Source organism: Myotis nattereri (assembly GCF_964212035.1).
Source record: "Myotis nattereri genome assembly, chromosome: 1".
Lineage (NCBI taxonomy): Eukaryota > Metazoa > Chordata > Mammalia > Chiroptera > Vespertilionidae > Myotis > Myotis nattereri.
Window position 1 is genome coordinate 177,380,834 of NC_138075.1, and position 18,963 is coordinate 177,399,796.

Below are 18,963 nucleotides of genomic sequence, written 5' to 3' on the forward strand. Positions count from 1 at the left end.
TGAGAATGACCTAGATTATGTTCAGAAATCATTCTTTGAAACTAGAGGTGGGAAGCCTCGGGCTTCCGGATGAGCAAGAAAATCTTTAGTAAAGTTGTTGGCTTCGCATTGCAATCCTGCATTGGCATCAATCCAAGAGATAGCATCTAAGAAAGAGCCAAAAAGTAGGCTGTGCACTACTGTATGGTTTGTGTTTTGTTTAAATCTTGGCATTTTTTTCTTTATATTCTTTGCTCTACTGAAGTCACTGCAGTGTTTTTATTTTCCTGAGAAGCTGAGAATCCTTAATCTTTTTTTCTTAACCCAAGTATCATTCATTTAATCATTCTGCAACTATTCAGGAGTGCCTATAGTGAGAAAGTCTCTGCTAGACGCTGGAGAGTCTGGCTTTTAGCTGGACTCAGCTGGCCGAGCTGTACATCCATGTCCCAGGTCAGATTACCCCAGAAGCTGGCTCTGAGATAGATATTACAATGTAGAAACTTGACCTGGAAGAACAGAAACAGGATTGGGCAAGGGAAGAAGCTGGACTGGATCAGTCTCATTGCAGGCCCCATCCAACCCTACAGCGGACACTGATGACTGTTCAGAGTCATGTGGAATTGGGACAATAGGACTAAGTCTAGGCAGAGGACTAGGGCGTGACCTCCAGCAGAGGCAACTCCTCCCATACTGAGCGGTCTGCAGGGCACATCATAGCGTCCACTACATTGTACTAGGACACTTTCAACTTGTCCACAGAAGACCTTGACTCAACTGGCTTGTCTCAGAGTGAGACATCAGGGACAAAGCAGATCTAGAATTGGTTAGGTCAGCACCTCCACGGCATATTCCAAGACCTTTCCATCTTGATGCTCTGGTAACCCAAGGGGTGGGCTTTGTATCTTGGCTTTCTTTTCGTCACGGTTACCAGAGGGCTGTGGCAGGTCTGGGCATCACTGTGAAAAAGGAGATGCCACCTCTACCCTGTGCTCTTTCTAGTGTTGAGGAAACTATTCCCTCATCTTTCTCTTTTTATTATGGTGGAATATATACAACATAATATTTATAATTTTAACCATTCACAAATACACAAGTCTGTGGCATTAAGTACATTCACAGTATTTTATAACCATCACCACTCTATACCCAAAACTTTGTCATCATTCCCAACAAAACCTCTGTATCCATTAAACAATAATTTCCCTTTCCCTCTAGCTCCTAATAACCTCTATTCTATTTTCTGTCTCTATGAATTAGCCTACTATAGGTACCTCATGTAAGTGGAATCCTAACAATACTTGTCCTTCTGTGTCTGGTTTATTTCACGAAGCATGTTTCCCAGGTCAGCCTATGTTGTGGCATATGTCAAAACGTCATTCTTTTTTATGGCTGAATAATATTCCATTGGATGTATATATGGCATTTTGTTTATCCATTCATCTATTGATGGACACTTGGGTTGTTTTGCCTTTTGGCTATTATGAATAACTAGAGGGTGGGGTCCCTTGGCCTGGCTCTCCAACATCCCCCGAGGGGTCCCAGATTGCGAGAGGGCAGTTCTCAGGTGAAGGCACCGCAGCTTGGCAGCTCCTGCATTGAGCGTCTGCCCCCTGGTGGTCATTGCATGTCATAGCTACTGGTCAGATGGTCACTTGGGCTTTTATATAGAGAGATGGTTCTGTGAACATTGGTGTGGTGTACAAATATCTGTTCAAGTCTCTGCTTTTCATTCTTTTGAATACCCAGAGGTGGGATTGCTGGATCATGTGGTATTTGGTGTTCACCTTTCGAGAAAGTGACACACTGTTTTCTGCAGCAGCTGCTCCATTTTACATTCCCACCAGCCATGCACGGGGTTCCAGTTTCTCTACATCTTCACCAATGTTTATTTCCCCTTTTAAAAATTGTAGCCATCCTTTCTCTCATAGCTTTGTGGCCACCATGACCAATTCCTGAATTAATTATTGGTTAAGTGAATGAGATCACCATCATTGTCTCAAATCAGTCAGGACTCATGCCCTGTGTAGTGTTCATTTCCCTGAAGGACATGTTACAAGGAGGACAGATGCATATCTGAACAAAGTCAGTGCATTCCAGCAAGAAAGAAAGGGTGTGGGTGGATTATAGGGAGGCTACCATTAATGTTGGCCATGGAGAAGCGTTAAAAGTGTCAGTGCCCCGACCAGACACCCAGATTCAGTTGGATTCAGTTGGTCTGCAGTGAGTGCCCATCCTCAGTCATTTTTAAATGTTTGCCCAATTGATTCTAACGTGCGGTCAGGGTTGAGATCCATGATGGAGCAGGTGAGATGGCCCCATGCCAGCAAGTATGAATACCGAGAGTTGAGAAGTACAACAAGCTGTAGGAACAGTGTGCTGGCACCTTGCCTGGTCCAAGGAGGCCAAGGAAATGCTCCAAGAGTAGGTGACATTTACTGATACTTGGAAAAGGCAGGTCATCCAGGCTGGGGAAGTGTCATAGACCAGGGGACTCCTGATCCAGGGTCTTTGTACTTGTGGTGCCCTCTGCTTGGAATCCTCTACCCCATTTATCCATAGGATTAACTTCTCACTTCCTTCAAGTCTTTCCTCAAAAGCTATGGTGTCAGTAGGCCTTCCCTGGACACCCTACCCTTACTTCATATTCTCCCCTGCTTTATTTTTATCTTAGTATTTACCACTAACATGCTGCATTTATTGTTCTTTTTTTATATATTTTTTATTGATTAAGATATTACATATGTGTACCCTCTACCCCCCCCCCCCCCGCTCATGCCCTCACCCCCCCGTTGTCCGTGTCCATTGGTTAGGCCTATATGCTTGCATATAAGTCCTTTGGTTGATCTTTCCCCCTTGCCCCCACCCTCCCCTACCTTCCCTCCAAGGCCCGACAGTCCAATCAATGCCTCTCCGTCTCTGGATCAGTCCTTGTTCATCAGTTTATGTTGTTCATTATATTCCACAAATGAGTGAGATCCTGTGGTATTTATCCGCTCTCCAGTTCCATCCATGCTGTGGCAAATGGTAAGAGTTCCTTTTTCTTCTTCCTCTTCTTAAAGAATACCTTTCAGCATTTCATATAATGCTGGTTTGGTGGTGATGAACTCCTTTAGCTTTTTCTTATCCGTGAAGCTCTTTATCTGACCTTCCATTCTGAATGATAGCTTTGCTGGATAAAGTAATCTTGGTTGCAGGTTCTTGCTATTCATCTCTTTGAATATTTCTTGCCACTCTCTTCTGGCCTGCATGGTTTCTGTTGAGAAATCAGCTGACAGTCGAATGGGTACTCCCTTGTAGGTAACTGACTGTCTTTCTCTTGCTGCTTTTAAGATTCTCTCTTTATCTTTTGCTCTTGGCATTTTAATTATGATGTGTCTTGGTGTGGTCCTCTTTGGATTCCTTTTGTTTGGGGTTCTCTGCACTTCCTGGACTTGTAAGTCCATTTCTTTCACCAGGTGGGGGAAGTTTTCTGTCATTATTTCTTCAAAAAGGTTTTCAATATCTTGCCCTCTCTCTCCTTCTGGTACCCCTATAATTCTGATGTTGGTACGCTTGAAGTTGTCCCAGAGGTTCCTTACACTATCTTCATATTTTTTTAATCTCTTTTCTTTTTTCTTTTTCAGTTGGGTATTTTTTGTTTCTTTGTATTTCAAATCTTTGACTTGATTCTTGGGATCCTCTTGTCTGCTGTTGGATCTCTGTAAATTATTCTTTATTTCAGTCAGTGTATGCTTAATTTCTAGTTGGTCCTTTTTCATGTCCTCCATGGTCTCACTATACTCCTTGAGGGATTCATTAAATTTATCGGCGGTTTCCATAAAATTCTTGACAAACCTTATAAACGTGGCCTTGAACTCTATATCCAGTCGTTTGCTTTCCTCCGTTTCTGCCATTTGTGATCTGTTTCTTTGTCTCCGCATTTTGGCTGCTTCCCTGTGTTGATAGAGTGGCCCTGCGCGCCAGGTGTCCTGTAGGGCCCAGTGGCTCAGCCTCCCCAGTTACCTGGGGTGGACACTCTTGGTGCACTCTTGGTGCCTTGGTTGTTGTAGGATCACTGGGAGGAATTGACCTCCAGGCCAATTGGCTGTGGGAATCAGCTGTGTCTGAAGTGGGAGAATGGTCCCCCTCTGACCACTGGGTACAGTGGCTCCTGGATCTAAGGAGGTGCTAATTCAGCCTCTGCCTGAGGCCACACAGCAGGAGCCACGAAGAGGCTCAGCTGTGAAGCAATGCAAGCCGCTGCGGGGCCTTGGGCCTTCTCTTGGAAGTTCCGGGTCTGCCTGGCTGGGCTGTAGTTAGGTACATTCACATGCAAAGGCCTCTGCTGCAGCCTGGGTGGGGCGGGGTCTCAGGGAGTCAAAGGGCGGAGAAAGCAGCTATGGTGATTCTCCGCGCCCGGAGTCGCGCGTCTCAGTGTCCCGGTAACGGCTGCAAGCACCTCTGAGGGAAAGCCGCCCTCAAGTTCGCCCGCTGCTGCCTGACAGACCAGCTTCTCCCCGTATGAGTCCTGGGTCCCCAGAGACTTGCTGGAACCGGAGTTCAGAGCAGTCGGGAGCTTGTGATTCAAAAAGACAGCCGCGTCCTCAGGTGCCACCCCCTTTCCGCGCGCGCGCGAGCCGCCGCCGTACCTCTGCACTTCACCTCCGCAGCTCCTCTGGCTCTCAGCGTGCTTTTCTTTTCTTCTAGTTGTAGAAATTACACTCAGCCAGCCTCCCTGTTGTTCTGGATGATGTTTGCTCTGTCCTTTGCGGTATTTTTCAATTGTTGTGTGAGGCGACAATTTCCCGGTGTTTATCTATGCCGCCATCTTAGTTTCCCCATCTCTATTGTTCATTTTATTAGCTGTTTTTCCTACCAGAAAATATGTATAAAAACAACTTCCCCACCAGAATACCCTCACTCCTTAAAGGCAGGGACTTTTGTCTGTTTTGTTTATTTTATATCCCCAGTGCTAAGACAGTACCTGGCGCATAGTAGGCACTCCACCCATTTATTGGTACTGCTTTTTACACTGGAGAAATCTGAGGCTCAGTGAGATTACATAATTTACTCAACATCACACAGCTAGGAAGTGGTGGAGTTGGGTAGTTACTATAGGGTGGAGCAAAAGCATTCTTACCATTGTGTGTATATGAAACACAGCATTAATTTTTCTATTATTATTTATTAATTATTGTATTAGTTTTTCCTTAACTGTAAACCTACTTTTGCCCCACCCTGTATTCTATGATGCTTTACGACATGAAAGTACCATTTAGCAAAAGGACAGAGCAATATCACTGGCCCCTCTCCAGCCTCCCTCCCACCCACCAGTTGAGGAAAAATCTTTTACATGAAGAAGGGTTCAGTGCGGGAGGCTTTGTGGCACTGCCCTGTGGAGCCTTGACGAGGGCGTTCAGATCTGAGTGTTTTTAAGCAAGGACGGTGGGAAGCCATCTCAGCACTTGTTTCGGGGCAGGAAGGCCAGTGACTATATGAAGTGCAGAGCAGCTGCTCCAGGGGCACGGCAGGCAGCAGGAAGGAAGAGAGGCTGCATGTGTTTGAAATACTTGGGGAGGTTTTTTACAGCTGTCACTGGCAATCCCACCCAGACTCGCCTAAACATTCCTTCCTGTTCCATCCGTTACAGTGAACACATAAAGAGGAACCCTAGCAGAATACAGGAAGAGCAATCAGAGAACAAACCTATAATTAGATCCGCCAAAGCTTTGTTAGAATGAGGGCAGTGATTTTTAAAGAGCGTCTTTTTTTGAGGAAGAGGAAATTGGGTGGACGGTGGCTGTGCCAGGAGGTGAAACCCAGGCCTTTCCTCCCCCGGCTTGGGAAGCCACATGGCTGGCGCGCTGTCCCTGCACCGGGACCAGCCTCCTGGGGGAGCGGAGTTTCTGGAAGCAGAGCCCAGGCAGCAGGTGGCTTTCCTAAACAGTTCAGAGGGAGGAGGCAGGGCCAGGGCAGGAGTGGAGGGGGATTCCATAGGGCCAGGCAGAGCGAGGGCCTGGCACCTCCCGAAGCCAAGGGGGCCCCAACACACTTAGGCTGGTGCCCAGCACAGAGCCAGTCCTCAATACGTTTTCTTTTCAAGAACAAAACGAGGGGCTGAGACAATGGCTCAGAGCAGGACTGGGAGAGGCTCTTTTCAAAGGTCCTGGTGGTAACCCAGAGAGTAGAGGAAGGGACAGAGCCACTTAGGCTGCAAAATGCCTTCTGTTGGCAACGTCCAGCTGCTTGCTCTCCTCCTCAGAGGTTCAGACAAGGAGCTGCCGCAGCAGCAGTCTTGGGCTCTGGGCATGTCTTCCATGTTCCCTTCAGAGCACCTGCCTGTGCACATGCTCACCACCAGTCCCAGGCCCCTGACAGCTGCCTGCCCGCTTCACCCAGATCCCTCCTTAGCTGATGCCCTCCCCCTCCAGCTGCTGTCCTTTCTGAGAGTGGCCCTTGCCCACATGGAATTCTGGGAATGGCCCTTGCCCCTCCCAGGAGCGCCCTGAGACCAGTGGCTGCAGGATACAGGACACCTTCCAGTTTGAAACAACTCTACAGCGTCATCCAGCCCAGAGCCCCCACTGGACCCGGAGAAACTCACTGTGGGTGAGCGTCCCCAGTCATGCCTTCCAACCCTTCCCCACGGGTGTCTCTGGAGAGCACTCCCCGAAAGCCTCTGCCTGTGACTGTGGGGAGCCCACTCCAGGGCCCCAGCCCTTTGTTGTTTGCTGCCTTTGCCTCCTCAACCACAGCCACTTATCTGACCTCCCAGAAAACCTCTTTCTAGCCCAATGACTAGAAAGCAGGTGCTGATGGGTTAATATGTTGTCCAATAAAGTTATTATGGGAGCTGATACTTATGTGAAGCTAGCAATCTACAAAACATGCTTGCATATATGATTTCATTTCCAGCAGAACAGCACGATGATCTCCAAAGTGAGTCTGTCCGGATTTGAATCTTGGTCCTACTACTTATTAGTCTTGTGACCTTGGGCTACATAACCTTTCTATTGCTCCACTTCCCATCTGTAAATGGCATAGTAGTGGTCCATTCCTCCTAGGGTTTTTGTTAGAATGAAATGAGTCAGTACTCGTAAGGTCTCAGAATAGTCATGATACACAGTAAGCCCATAGTGTATGTGAGTTATTAGTATTTGATCCTCATAAGAACTCTATGAGATATTATGATTAGTAACTGGGTTAGGCATCTCTTGTACCCCGCCTTGGACTCTTCCAGCCCACTTTTTCACTCCAGTCCTCGCTAAAGCCACCTGCTGGCACAGGTACAATCCAATAGCACCTTGCTCAGCTGTTCTTCTTCTCCTCCTCCTCTTCCTCCTCTTCTTCTCCTTTGCTTCCTCCCTGCCCCCCCCCCCCCCCGCTTTTCTTTTGGAGTGGCTTAAAATTTTATTTTAAAAAGTGGGGTGGAAAAAAATTATATGAATGAGAATCTGCATATTTTTTGTTCCTATTTATTCTCCACATGCATCTACTGTGATAAATTGTAGCCAACAGCTCCTTTTTTAATGAACAGACTCTGAGGAGGAAAGAAAACCTCAAACCAGGCACCTTACAAAAAGCTCTCATTTTCTTTCTGGTTTTGGGGAAAGAGCTTCTAACTTACTAATAGCTAATAAAGGTTAGCCTTGAATGAAAAATTCAATAGGTGTGAGACTTAGCCTCTGTGGAGTGCAGCTGTCCCTTCTGGGGACCCTGGGGACCGCTGAGAGCCGGCACCCTGACGAGGCTGCAGTGATCCGCTGTGTGCTAGTCCTTCTTGCAGGAGAGCAGATCTTAGGATCTCCTTACACTCTGCTGCCTAGTTATAGCAGCGCATCACATACACATCATTCATTCCCTAATGCAGATGATGGCACACGCATCTGCTCAAGACGCTTGGAAAGAGAGTGCTAGAAGAGAAAGAAAAAAAGAGCCTGCTTGGGGAATGCGTGAATCCATGGTTGACAGCGGTTCACCATGTGTGTTCCCGCAATCTTGCAGCTCCTGGCTGCTTCTCTGTACTGCTTATTTCTTACTTCCTGCCACCTCCACCTGAGGGGCCTGTGGAACACATTCAGCCATTCTGACCCAAGCAAACGTGGAAGCATGATGGAGCTAATACCCCCGTGTGGCATCCCTGTAGTCCCTTCTTTTTTGCCCCCTCAAGGTCCAACTTCATTGCCCAGAGCAGCGGGCACCCCAGGCTTGGCTTGCCCCCCTTCCCTGTCTCATTCTTCCCAGTTGCCCACTCCTGTGTATGAGCTCGGAACCCATAATATCTCCCCTGCACAAGCCCCGCCTCATGTCCTGTGTTATGGGAACCATCTAATTGCACAAGAGGAGCGTGAAAGAATAAAAAGAGGCCCGCTCAATATCCAGAATCAGATCTTGACGCAAGTCAAAGCCTCCCACCTGCCGAATCTCATGGCCTCACACCTCCCAGTTGATACATGTATATCTTAACGGAGGCTTGGAAGCTTGATTAGCCAATGGGAGGCCAGGGAGGAAACAGCTATGAACAGGTGGCTCTGGACACTTTCCTGTCACAACCCCTCTCCTGTCCCCACATAGAGCTGGTCCTACGTGGCCAGAGCACGACGCACAGTGGTTCCTCTTGACGGGAGCCTGGACCGGGGATTGTGCTGAATTTGTCTTTATTTCACCAGCACTTGGGCCTGGCATACAGTAGGTGCTCAGTAACTGTTTGCTGGATACACAGGTTCAGAAATCAAACGATTGATGGTTTCTGTTTAATGATTGCTTTTTATGTGCCCATGCCTGTTCCTATTTAGTGTTTATTTTTTATGCTGGTTTGGAATGTGAAGTTTAATGAACAGAGAACATCCTGGGGAGAGGGTTGTTTCCATTTTTACCAAGCTAAGTTAGCACAGAATCATGTGTCTGAGAATTATTCCAGATATACTGAATACTTCTTGAAATTATTCCAGAAAACCTACTTATTGATGAAAGAAATAGCTAGGAGCTATCAAAGTGGTGGCTTATAGGACAAATGTAGCCCTAAGACAAATGGGTTTTGCCAGCACAATGTTTATCATTTTATATTGAAATTCCCTTGAAATATGCTACAGGCCCTACCACTCCCTATAGCATCCTACCTGTCCTAATTCTCAAATCTGTGTTACCTGCATAGACCTTGTAGGTACATGGGTTTGTGGTCCCTGCACAGAGTGACACACAGCAGGGTATTCCGTATACAGAAAGAGTGGAAGCTGCTGACCAGCACAATTCCTGACTTGTCCGATAGCTTGCTCAGCCTTTCCCACTGCCATTGGCAGGTGCCCACTGATAGCATAATGCCATGCCTTCCAGGTACTACAAGATCTCCGTGGTGCTCATGTGCTTTGTGGTCCCCACACTGGTGCCCTGGTACATCTGGGAAGAGAGTCTGTGGAATTCCTACTTCCTGGCCTCCATCCTTCGCTATGCCATCTCACTCAACGTCACCTGGCTGGTCAACAGTGCAGCCCACATGTATGGAAACCGGCCCTACGACAAGCACATCAGCCCCCGGCAGAACCCGCTGGTCACACTGGGCGCCATTGGTGAGTAGGGTGTGAGAGCCAATGGGGAGAAAGGCAGCTCGATTTTCTTGGCATCTCCTGGTTTTGCGGAATCTGTAAAGAGAGGCAGTGGAGTGGAATGGAATGAACTTGGGCCTTGATGTTAGAATCCTGGCTCATGGACAAGTTACTTAATCTCTGATTTACGGTCTTCTGACCTGTGAAATGGGAATAGCAATGCCTTCTTGATAGGGATGTTGCAAGGATAAAGTAAGATACTTTTTTATGTAAATTGCTTGGTACAGTGCCTGGCACATAGCAGTGATCAGTAATTAGTAGGGATTTGTTTTGCCGTGGAAATTTACTTACGGGAGGGTAGCAGTTGAATTCTCTCTCCAACTGCCTGGACCACTCTAGCCTCAGCTGTCCATTTGGCTGATCACAAAAAAAAACAGGCTTCAGATAAGGAGATGGGAAGAAATGAGACTGTGGCATCTCTGGGCACCACAAAACGGTTAAGAGCAAGGCTTCGGGAGTCCAACACGTTTGGTAGAGTCCTGGGTCCTTCACACACTGTCTGGGCAAGTTATCTGGTTCCTCCATACCTCATGTTCTCCTCTGTAAAGCGGGAATAATGGTAGCACTTACCTCCTCCTGGGGTTGTTGGGGGGTTAGATAAATTAATACATAGCGTTTGCAGCAGGACTTGCACAAAATAAGCCTCTAGTGATGTTGTTTTTATTACTCACCATATGGTCTTGAGCAACTGACTTGTCCCTTCTGTGCATTTACATCCTCCTTTTAAAATGGGGATGATCGTCGCTTGGAGGTGTGAGGGTTACAGGAGTTCATTCTCATTAGAGTGCTTTGCACCGTGGCTGGCACCCGGCAAGGGGCTGATAAGTGTCGCTCTAGCTCTGTAGAAGCAGTCGGGCTTCTTGGTGAGCTGAGCCTTGAGCACAGAGCTCAAACCCAGGGGGAGAAGTCCCTGCAGTGGAATAGGGGTGATCTCCGTGGAATAGGGGTGGTCTCCGCATCACTCAGCAGCGAGCTCCCACCGCCACTTTGCTAGGGTTTTCCATTTAAGACCCCGGGGATCTTTTGTTGACAAGAGCATATCTAAGGTGGAATGACACCAGATTTAGCTATGGGATGACGGATAAGCAGAGAGAAAGGTGCCCTGGGAAGCTGGAGGAAGAGTTTCCTGTCCCTCCTATTGCTTTCTCCTCCTGTCACCCTCCATCTTCTAGAAGGACTCTGACGAGGGGAGCCGCGTCCAGTGTTGACCCTGAGAGTGGACGTGGGTGGGGACAAGAGAGACTGTTACCATTTTACATAGAGAAGGAGGCCCAAGAAACCCACAGAAAGTGGCCGCGGCACACGCTGTGAAGAGCTGGGCACTGGTTTTATGTTTACCCAGGTCCACACGGAGCTCCCAGTCCTTGGAAGGCTCTTGTTACACCCAGCTGTACAGGCCACTGACTGTTTCTGAAAATACGGGGGCAGGGGGAGGTGCTAAACTTCTCTATACCATACTCTAGACCAGGAAAAAAACTAAAAATGACCAAGGTGGAGGGGCAGAGCAGAGAAGACCACAGGAAGAAAGTTGCAGACTACAGATCAGTCCGTCTGCTGCACTCATTGTAGAGCAGAATCCTTCAAATGTGGTCAACAGAAGAACTATGTGATGACCGATAGCCACTTAAGTAGTGATGGGAGAATCGTGCAGTTCTTTAAATAGTAAAAAACAGTGACTATATAACCCAGCAACTCCATTCCTCGATTTATACCTAAGAGGAATGAAAACATACGTGCACACAAAAAGTTGTATATGAATGCTAATAGCAACATTATTCATAATTGCTAAAAAATGGAAATAATCCAAATGTCCATCAACTGATGAATGGATAAATACATCTGCATAAATACAGTGGCACGATTAGTGGTATATTCATATAAAAAGAAATGAAATGCTGATACCTGCCACACCTTGAAAACATGATGCTAAGTAAAAGAAACCAGTCTCAGAGGATTACATAATACGATTTCATTTATGTGAAATGTTCAAAATAGGCAAATCTATAGAAATTGTATCAGTCAGGGTTCTCCAGAGAAACAGAAACTCTTTCTGTGTGTGCGTGCGCATAACGTTCCTCATAATAAATTTCCCTATATATAGACACAGTGGGATGTGTACGTAAACATAGGTATATCCTATTGTTTCTGTATATAGATAGAAAGATCAATTGATTTATCATGATTTAGCTCATGCTATTATGGAGGCTGAGAAGCCAGGATCTGCCATCTGCAAGCTGGAGACCCAGGGAAGCCAGTGATGTAATTAAATCCAAGGAGCTGAGAACCAAGAGAGCCAATCGTGTAAATTCAAGCCCGAGGGCAGGAGAAGATGAGATAGATGCCCCAGTTCAACCAGAGAGTCAGGAAAAAAGGGGCAAATTCCTCCTTCCATTTGTTCTATTCAGGCCCTTAATGGATTGGATGAAACACACCCACACTGGGGAAAGTGATCTACTTTACTGAGTCCATTGATTCCAATGTTAAATCTCATCCAGAAATACTTTCATAGACACATCCAGAATAATGTTTAATAGGTAACCCTTGGCCTCGTCAGGTTGACAGAATTAACCATCACAGCCCTGGCTGCTTGCTCAGTGGTTAGAGCATTGGCCCTCAGACCAAAGGGTCGCAGGTTCGATTCCCAGTCAAGGTTCATACCTCAGTTGCAGGTTCCCCAGCCCTGGTAGGAGGCAACCAATCGATGTGTCTCTCTCATGTTGATGTTTCTCTGTCTCTCTCCCCCTTCTCCCTCCTTTCCATTCTCTCTAGAAATCAATGGGGGGAAAATGTCCTCAGGTGAGGATTAAAAAAAAATTAGAATTAACCATTACACAGACAGAAAGTAAGGCTGGGAGGTGTGAAGGATGGTTGGGAGATGACAGCTCTGGGGTTTAGCCAATGAAAATATTACAATTCATTATGATGATGGATGCACAGTCTGAGCATACTAAAAACCATGAAATCTTATACTTTAAACAGGTGAATTGTATAGTGAGTTATATCTCAACAAAGTTGTTTTTTAAAAATCAAATGAACGAAGCTCTGAAAGAATCTCCCACCCCTCCTGAAAATACTTTAACAAAAAGGAGGAAAAGCTGCTATTCACTGGGAGGGATAGGCTACTATATAGACAGATTTCATATATTTAATGATCCAACCCTTGATTTACTTACCTATTGGAACAATTCTCATTTATTTCTCCCAGGCTCTCCCAAGGTCTCACTCTAATCACCCCAGTCCACAGAGGCTGTTTTCCTTTTATGAACATACTAGAGGCCCGGTGCATGAAATTCGTGCACAGGGGGTGGGGGTGGGGGTGGGGTGTCCCACAGTCCAGCCTGCACCCTCTCATAAGCCAGGACTGCTGGCTCCCAACCGCCCTCCTGCCTGCCAGCCTGATCACCCCCTAACCACTCCCCTGCCAGCCTGATCAATGCCTAACTGCTCCCCTGCCAGGCTGGTCACCCCCAACTGCCCTCCCTTGCAGGGCTGATCACCCCCAACTGCCCTCCCCTGCTGGCCATCTTTGACCACATGGGGGCGGCCATCTTGTGTGTTGGAGTGATGGTCAATTTGCATATTACTCTTTATTATATAGGATATCAAAATGATGGTCTGTTACCAGCCTCTCAGCACTTAGCTTAAGAAGTACAGCTCTGAAGTCATGGTAGCGTGTCTCCATTCATAGAGGAAATTATCTAGTGACTTTATGCTGATAACTTTGTTGTTCTTTTGTTTATATTGAGTTGTTGTAGCCAACTAAGTAAAGCTTCCTAAGGGCAGGAACCAAGTCTTTTGCTCTCTAAAGAGCCTGCCACAGTGCCTGGCACATGGTAGATCCTCAGTAGATGAGTGATTAAAATATCCGTGCAGAGAGGTGGTGAATGGTTTATTTCAATGCTCCTTTCTCTCCCAGGCGAAGGCTTCCACAATTACCATCACACCTTTCCCTTTGACTATTCTGCGAGTGAATTTGGCTTAAATTTCAACCCGACCACCTGGTTCATTGACATCATGTGCTGGCTGGGGCTGGCCACTGACCGCAAAAGGGCAACCAAGCCGATGATCGAGGCCCGGAAAGCCAGGACTGGCGATGGCAGCGCTTGAACCCGGAGCTGCCGTCCAACCTGCCCGCCGCTGACACTTTGGTTCATGCCTTCTGTTTCTATAGTTCTCTTGCTCATTGGTTCATGGGAGGGGGCGGAGGGTGGAGGGAGTGGAATCCATGTGGTTGGGAGATTTCTCATTTGTCTCAAAGTCAAGATACAACTTTCAATGAAAAAAAATGTGTAAGTCAGTGTAACGATGATTTAACCTTAGATCTTGGACATGTGATTTAATCGCTGTAGCTACATATCAAACATACATGGTCTTGTGCTAGTACCTAGTGTTAACCCTGACAGGATGAAGGAAGTTAATATTCTTTCCGTGTGATTCAGGAGAGCATTTTCTTTTCTGCCAATTACCCCAGCATTATTTTTAAACACACTATCTGAAGGAACAGAGAAGCAAGGTGGCAGACAAAGGAGGGGGTCTAAGTAGTAACTAAAGAACGTTTCTGTTTTGTAATTATTGTGTGTTTTTGTTGTTTAACTTAGAGAATTGAACATTTTTTAAAAAGGAGGCTACACGAAGTGGCTCTCCTATTATTTTTGCCCTATTTACAGCTTGTTAATGCTCTACTGTCTCTGCTCCCCGAGGTCTGCTCGTGGCCCAGCTAGTTTTGTGTCCCGAGCTGTATGGCCAGCCGACCCTATAAATCAGTGGCTGGTTGGATGTTTGATTTCGCTCTCTTTGCTATCGTCATCTTAAAAGTATATAACTCGACGTGCCAGACACCAAATGAAGCTCTCATTTCAGTGTTTCGATGCCTAATTTATATCCAATTGTTCCCAGCCACTGATGCATGTACTTTGGCTGCTTCAGTAATATGCTAAAGAAGCATATTAATTTTCCACACCAGGCCATCAGATTTTACTAACTGACAGTTATCTAGAACTCAGTGTCTACTAATGTTTCACCTGCATGCGGCCTTCATTGGTTTTGCAGCAAAATATAAAGTGATCATTATGTATCTTCTGGATTTAAACATTTTCGTGTGTTAAGTTGCCTTGTAAAGAGCATGTTGAATTAATGGGACAGTGTGCCCTTTGTGTTAGATGTTAGAGCAAAAGAAAGGCTTATAGTGTTGGCGTTGGAGCCCTTCAAAGACAGCTCGTTTTAGGGATGATGTAGGATTTAAAATTAAAATTTTAAAGTTTTGAAAAAGAAGCGATGCCAATAGGAGATTGTCATAATGAAGTTCTTCATCCAGCAGGTGTTTAACAGTGTTACTTTGCCATTAAAAAATGTATAAACTATGAGTGATTTACAATAAATGAGTGTGAATTTATTGGTGTTCTTGACCAGATACTTAAATGTTGTTTAGGGAATGTTCTCTCAAGGGTGCCCGATGCTGACCGCATGGTTCACATTTGATTTGGGCTCTGGGCTAACAGCAGCCCCTGAGACGGGGCCTCTCCTGTCCCATTGGCCTTGGGCACAACCAGAGGGAAAGTCAGCAGGTTACGCTTGGAATAGTTATTTAGAATCTTCTCACTAAAGGACATGCCCCAGTTAGTGCAAATAAATCCAGAACCTCACTCCTCTGACCTGGGTGCCAGGCCTCCATCTGTAGCAGTAGCATGAATAAGATAAGGATGGAGGTGATTTTGATGAAAAAGTGGACCAAGGTTATATATCACTTCAGAGCTCTCCATATTAACCTTACCTGTAGGTCTCAGCAGCTTCAAAGAGAAGAAAGTAGCCCAGGAGGCATCAGTGTAAAGTGCGGGAATGTCCTGTTTTCAGTCTCTGGGGCCCTACAAGGCTTCTTTCAAGAGTACCCATCCCTGCATCTAGGAGAGCAGAGCCGAGGGAAAGCCGTTCAGGTAGCTCATCCCACGCGAGTCATGGCAGCCACACGAGTGAGCCTGGGCTGGCGGAGCAACTCTACCGCGCTTCTGGCCAGCTGCATGGCCTTGAGAAAATCAGTCTTTCTGGATCCACTTCTCTGACTCCTGATCAAAATTGCTGTTACCGCCCTGACAGGTTTGGCTCAGTGGATAGAGCGTCAGCCTGGGGACTGAAGGGTCCCAGGTTCAATTCCCATCAAGGGCCTGTACCTTGGTTGCGGGCACACCCCCAGTAGGGGGTGTGCAGGAGGCAGCTGATCGATGTTTCTAACTCTCTATTCCTCTCCCTTCCTCTCTGTAAAAAATCAATAAAATATATATTTTTTAAAAGAATTTTTTAAAAAATTGCTGTTACCTAGGCCAGTGGTCGGCAATTCATTAGTCAACAGAGCCAAATATCAATAGTACAACAATTGAAATTTCTTTTGAGAGCCAAATTTTTTAAACTTAAACTATATAGGTAGGTACATTGTTATTAACTTAATTAGGGTACTCCTAAGGCTTAGGAAGAGCCACACTCAAGGAGCTAAAGAGCCGCATGTGGTTCGCGAGCCGCAGTTTGCCAACCATGGACGTAGACTGTGTTTCTAGGCCGAACCACATGAAAGTACCATGCTAATCTGAGCCTCTCTGAACCTCAATATCCTCATCCATGAAATAGGAGCAGTAACACTGATGCACATAGCGCTGATAAACCTGGAGGCCCCGAGCACAGGGCCTGGGCCTCGTAGCTATGCAGGAGGTGGTAGCTGAGTGTGAAGAACGTGCTGGACACAAGACAGAAATGGATGTAGTCACGTAACCGCAGACGAGTGAGGAGGACCAGCTCCTAGTTCTTATTTTGCTACTTAATTAGCCGGATGGTAAAGGGTAGCAGACTTTGCCCAAAAGATGCCACTTGGACACAGGATTGTTTTGAGTGAAAGGCGCTTGAAAAGCAGCACATGCAGGAAGGGGACTCTGACTCCCGCTTCCTGGAAGCAGGCGATGGAGCTCCCAGGTGAAAACCGTGTTCTTTGCAGGAGAGAAAAGACGCATTCTCATCACCAGAGAAAAGGCTGAGAAATCCTTACCTTCCTTTAGCACCTCCCTCCTCCCCCATATGTTTTAGTTTCTGGCTCCCAAATGTGTAATAACAAAATGCGCATGCTTCTCTCCTGCTCATCTGTCTTAGGTCAACTTAATGCTCGGGCCCAGCCAGCGACTGTCGGAGGGAGAAGGAGCGTCTTGCACCCCTTCAATGGCCCTAACCTCTCAGAGCTTCAGCACCCCTTCTGTAAAGGGACCTGAAGGACTGGGTTATCCCGTCCGCTCTGCCTTGTTAGGAGTCATTCCTCTCTGCGTGAAGAAGCCCCCCAGGCAGGCAGCGCCTTTGCCTGTGCAGCTCCGGGTAGTCCTTGCCTGTCCCTCTGAACCTCTGGCTGCTTTCCCGTGCCTCCCGCCAACAGAGGACGACACGTCTGGCCTCAAGGTCGTTTAGGCTTCCGGCAGCTCTTATTTCTCCTCATCAGGAGCGGGGCGGGAAGGCTTGTGAAGGGAAGAGGTTGAAGCTAATGGATAGGCATGAGCTGTGGGGGTTGCCTGTGAGGCTCCGTTATCATTTCAGCCCTATCCCTGGTTACAGAGGAAACTGAAAGCCAGTCTGTGCTCAATGGCTCCTCATGTGAAAAACAAGGAAGAAAAGAAATGACCTAACCTTTATGGTCCTTTTCAACATTTCCCCATTTTTAGTTCGGGTTTTAGTCTAAGTTCCCTCCTTGCCCTTCCTCGACGTCAAGGAAGTGCTATAAAAGACTGCGCTGCTGCTCTCTCTATGGACCGCAGGGGCCGTAACCTCCTGCCCCCACCCTGGGAATGTTCCTGACTTCTAAATTTGCACCATCAGAAGCAAGAGGAAGGAAAGTGTGGCGCGACACACCTCTAAGGCAGCACGCCCGTGTCCAGCAGCTGCTGCAGCTCTGTGACAGCTTTTTCTTTTCCTCTGCCTTTCACCCTCCCTTATGCCTGAGACCAGCCAGCACCGTTCTGCCTGACCTCTACCTGAATCCAAAAGGAAAACCGCTGCCAGCACCCAAGCTTAGTACACTAAGGAAGAGTACTTTCTCCATAAACAAATGAAAATGAAAACAACAATCCAAAATCCATGGGACACAGTGAAACCAGTCCTGAGAGGGAAGTTCATAACACTACACCCCTAGCTAAAAAGATAAGAAAGGAAGAAAGAAAGGAAGGAAGGATGGAAAGAAAAGAAAAGAAAAGAGAGGAGAGGAGAGGAGAGAAGAGAAAAGAAAAAAGAAAAACTGGTAATAACTTATCTAACCCTATAACTTATAGAACTAGAGCAGTGGTTCTCAACCTTCCTAATGCCGCAACCCTTTAATACAGTTCCTCATGTTGTGGTTAACCCCAATTTCATTGTTTCAAATTGAACATAATTAAAGCATAGTGATTAATCACAAAAACAATATGTAATTATATATGTGTTTTCCGATGGTCTTCGGCGACCCCTGTCAAAGTGTCGTTCAACCCCCCAAAGGGGTTGCGACCCACAGGTTGAGAACTGCTGCACTAGAGCATGGTGTGGTTATATTTTTATTCCACATAAGCCTGAGCTCACAGTGTATGGATCCCCAACACAGGAGCTGCATGTAGAGACTGCTCCTTATCCTGGGCTGTCTGACAACACTTGTGCGAGGGTCAGGGAGGAAGCCAGGGACCCCCTATCAGGTATGCCTGGTGATTGCTGTGATCATTGGTGGAGGATGGATGACTTGGGCTGCCAACAGGAAGATCCAGTGTCTTAAAGACCAAGTGATCTGTGTAGGAGATGGTTTTCCAGCTCCAGCAAACTGGAGTGGGTCTTCCCTACCCATCCACCTCATGGCTGAGGAGGATGGGTAGGGAAGACCCACTCCAGTTGCTTCCTGGTCCTGAAATTCCCACCCATGAATACAGGAAGGGCTCTGCGAGAGCCGACTGGACTCCCTCTCCTCCCTTCAGTGAACAAAAAGGCACTTAGGCTCTGGGCACCACAAAGTGCTTGTCCCAGATGTACCCACCAGGAGCACATCTATGTGCACTGTTCTCTCCACCTGCTGGACTGAGCTGTTTGTAACACACAGCGTCCAAATGCTTCCGGTCAGCTTGTCGGGATGTGCACACAGTGGCAACATAGGCGGCCGAGGCACAAAAAATGAACACTGATCTCAAAGTGGATGCTATGGCCTGGATGGTTTCAAAACACTATTTTAAACGCGATTTTGCCTCTAGGTGGGGCATTTTTAAGCAATGATATATTGGACCCATTTTAAACACCTTTTCATTCCATTTGAAGCCAGGGATCCAGATCAGTTTAAAGTCCCTGAGTCCCTGAAGTGGATGTGCCATTTCGATTGTGGTTTTGTTTAAACAAATGATTGCTTAGGTCCCTTCTTAGATTAAAAACA

The 18,963-nt window shown here is 46.7% G+C and overlaps 1 protein-coding gene across 1 annotated transcript in view; it reads left to right on the top strand.

Moving 5' to 3' along the window:
* The window catches only part of SCD5 (stearoyl-CoA desaturase 5), a 145,054-nt gene extending 130,099 nt beyond the window's left edge, over window positions 1-14,955 (top strand). The window contains exons 4-5 of the mRNA XM_081090806.1: window positions 9,295-9,527; window positions 13,480-14,955. Coding sequence (XP_080946932.1) covers window positions 9,295-9,527; window positions 13,480-13,670 — 424 coding nt within the window. The 3' untranslated portion in view covers window positions 13,671-14,955. The remainder of the gene's footprint in view (window positions 1-9,294; window positions 9,528-13,479) is intronic.
* The last annotated feature ends 4,008 nt before the right edge of the window (window positions 14,956-18,963 follow it).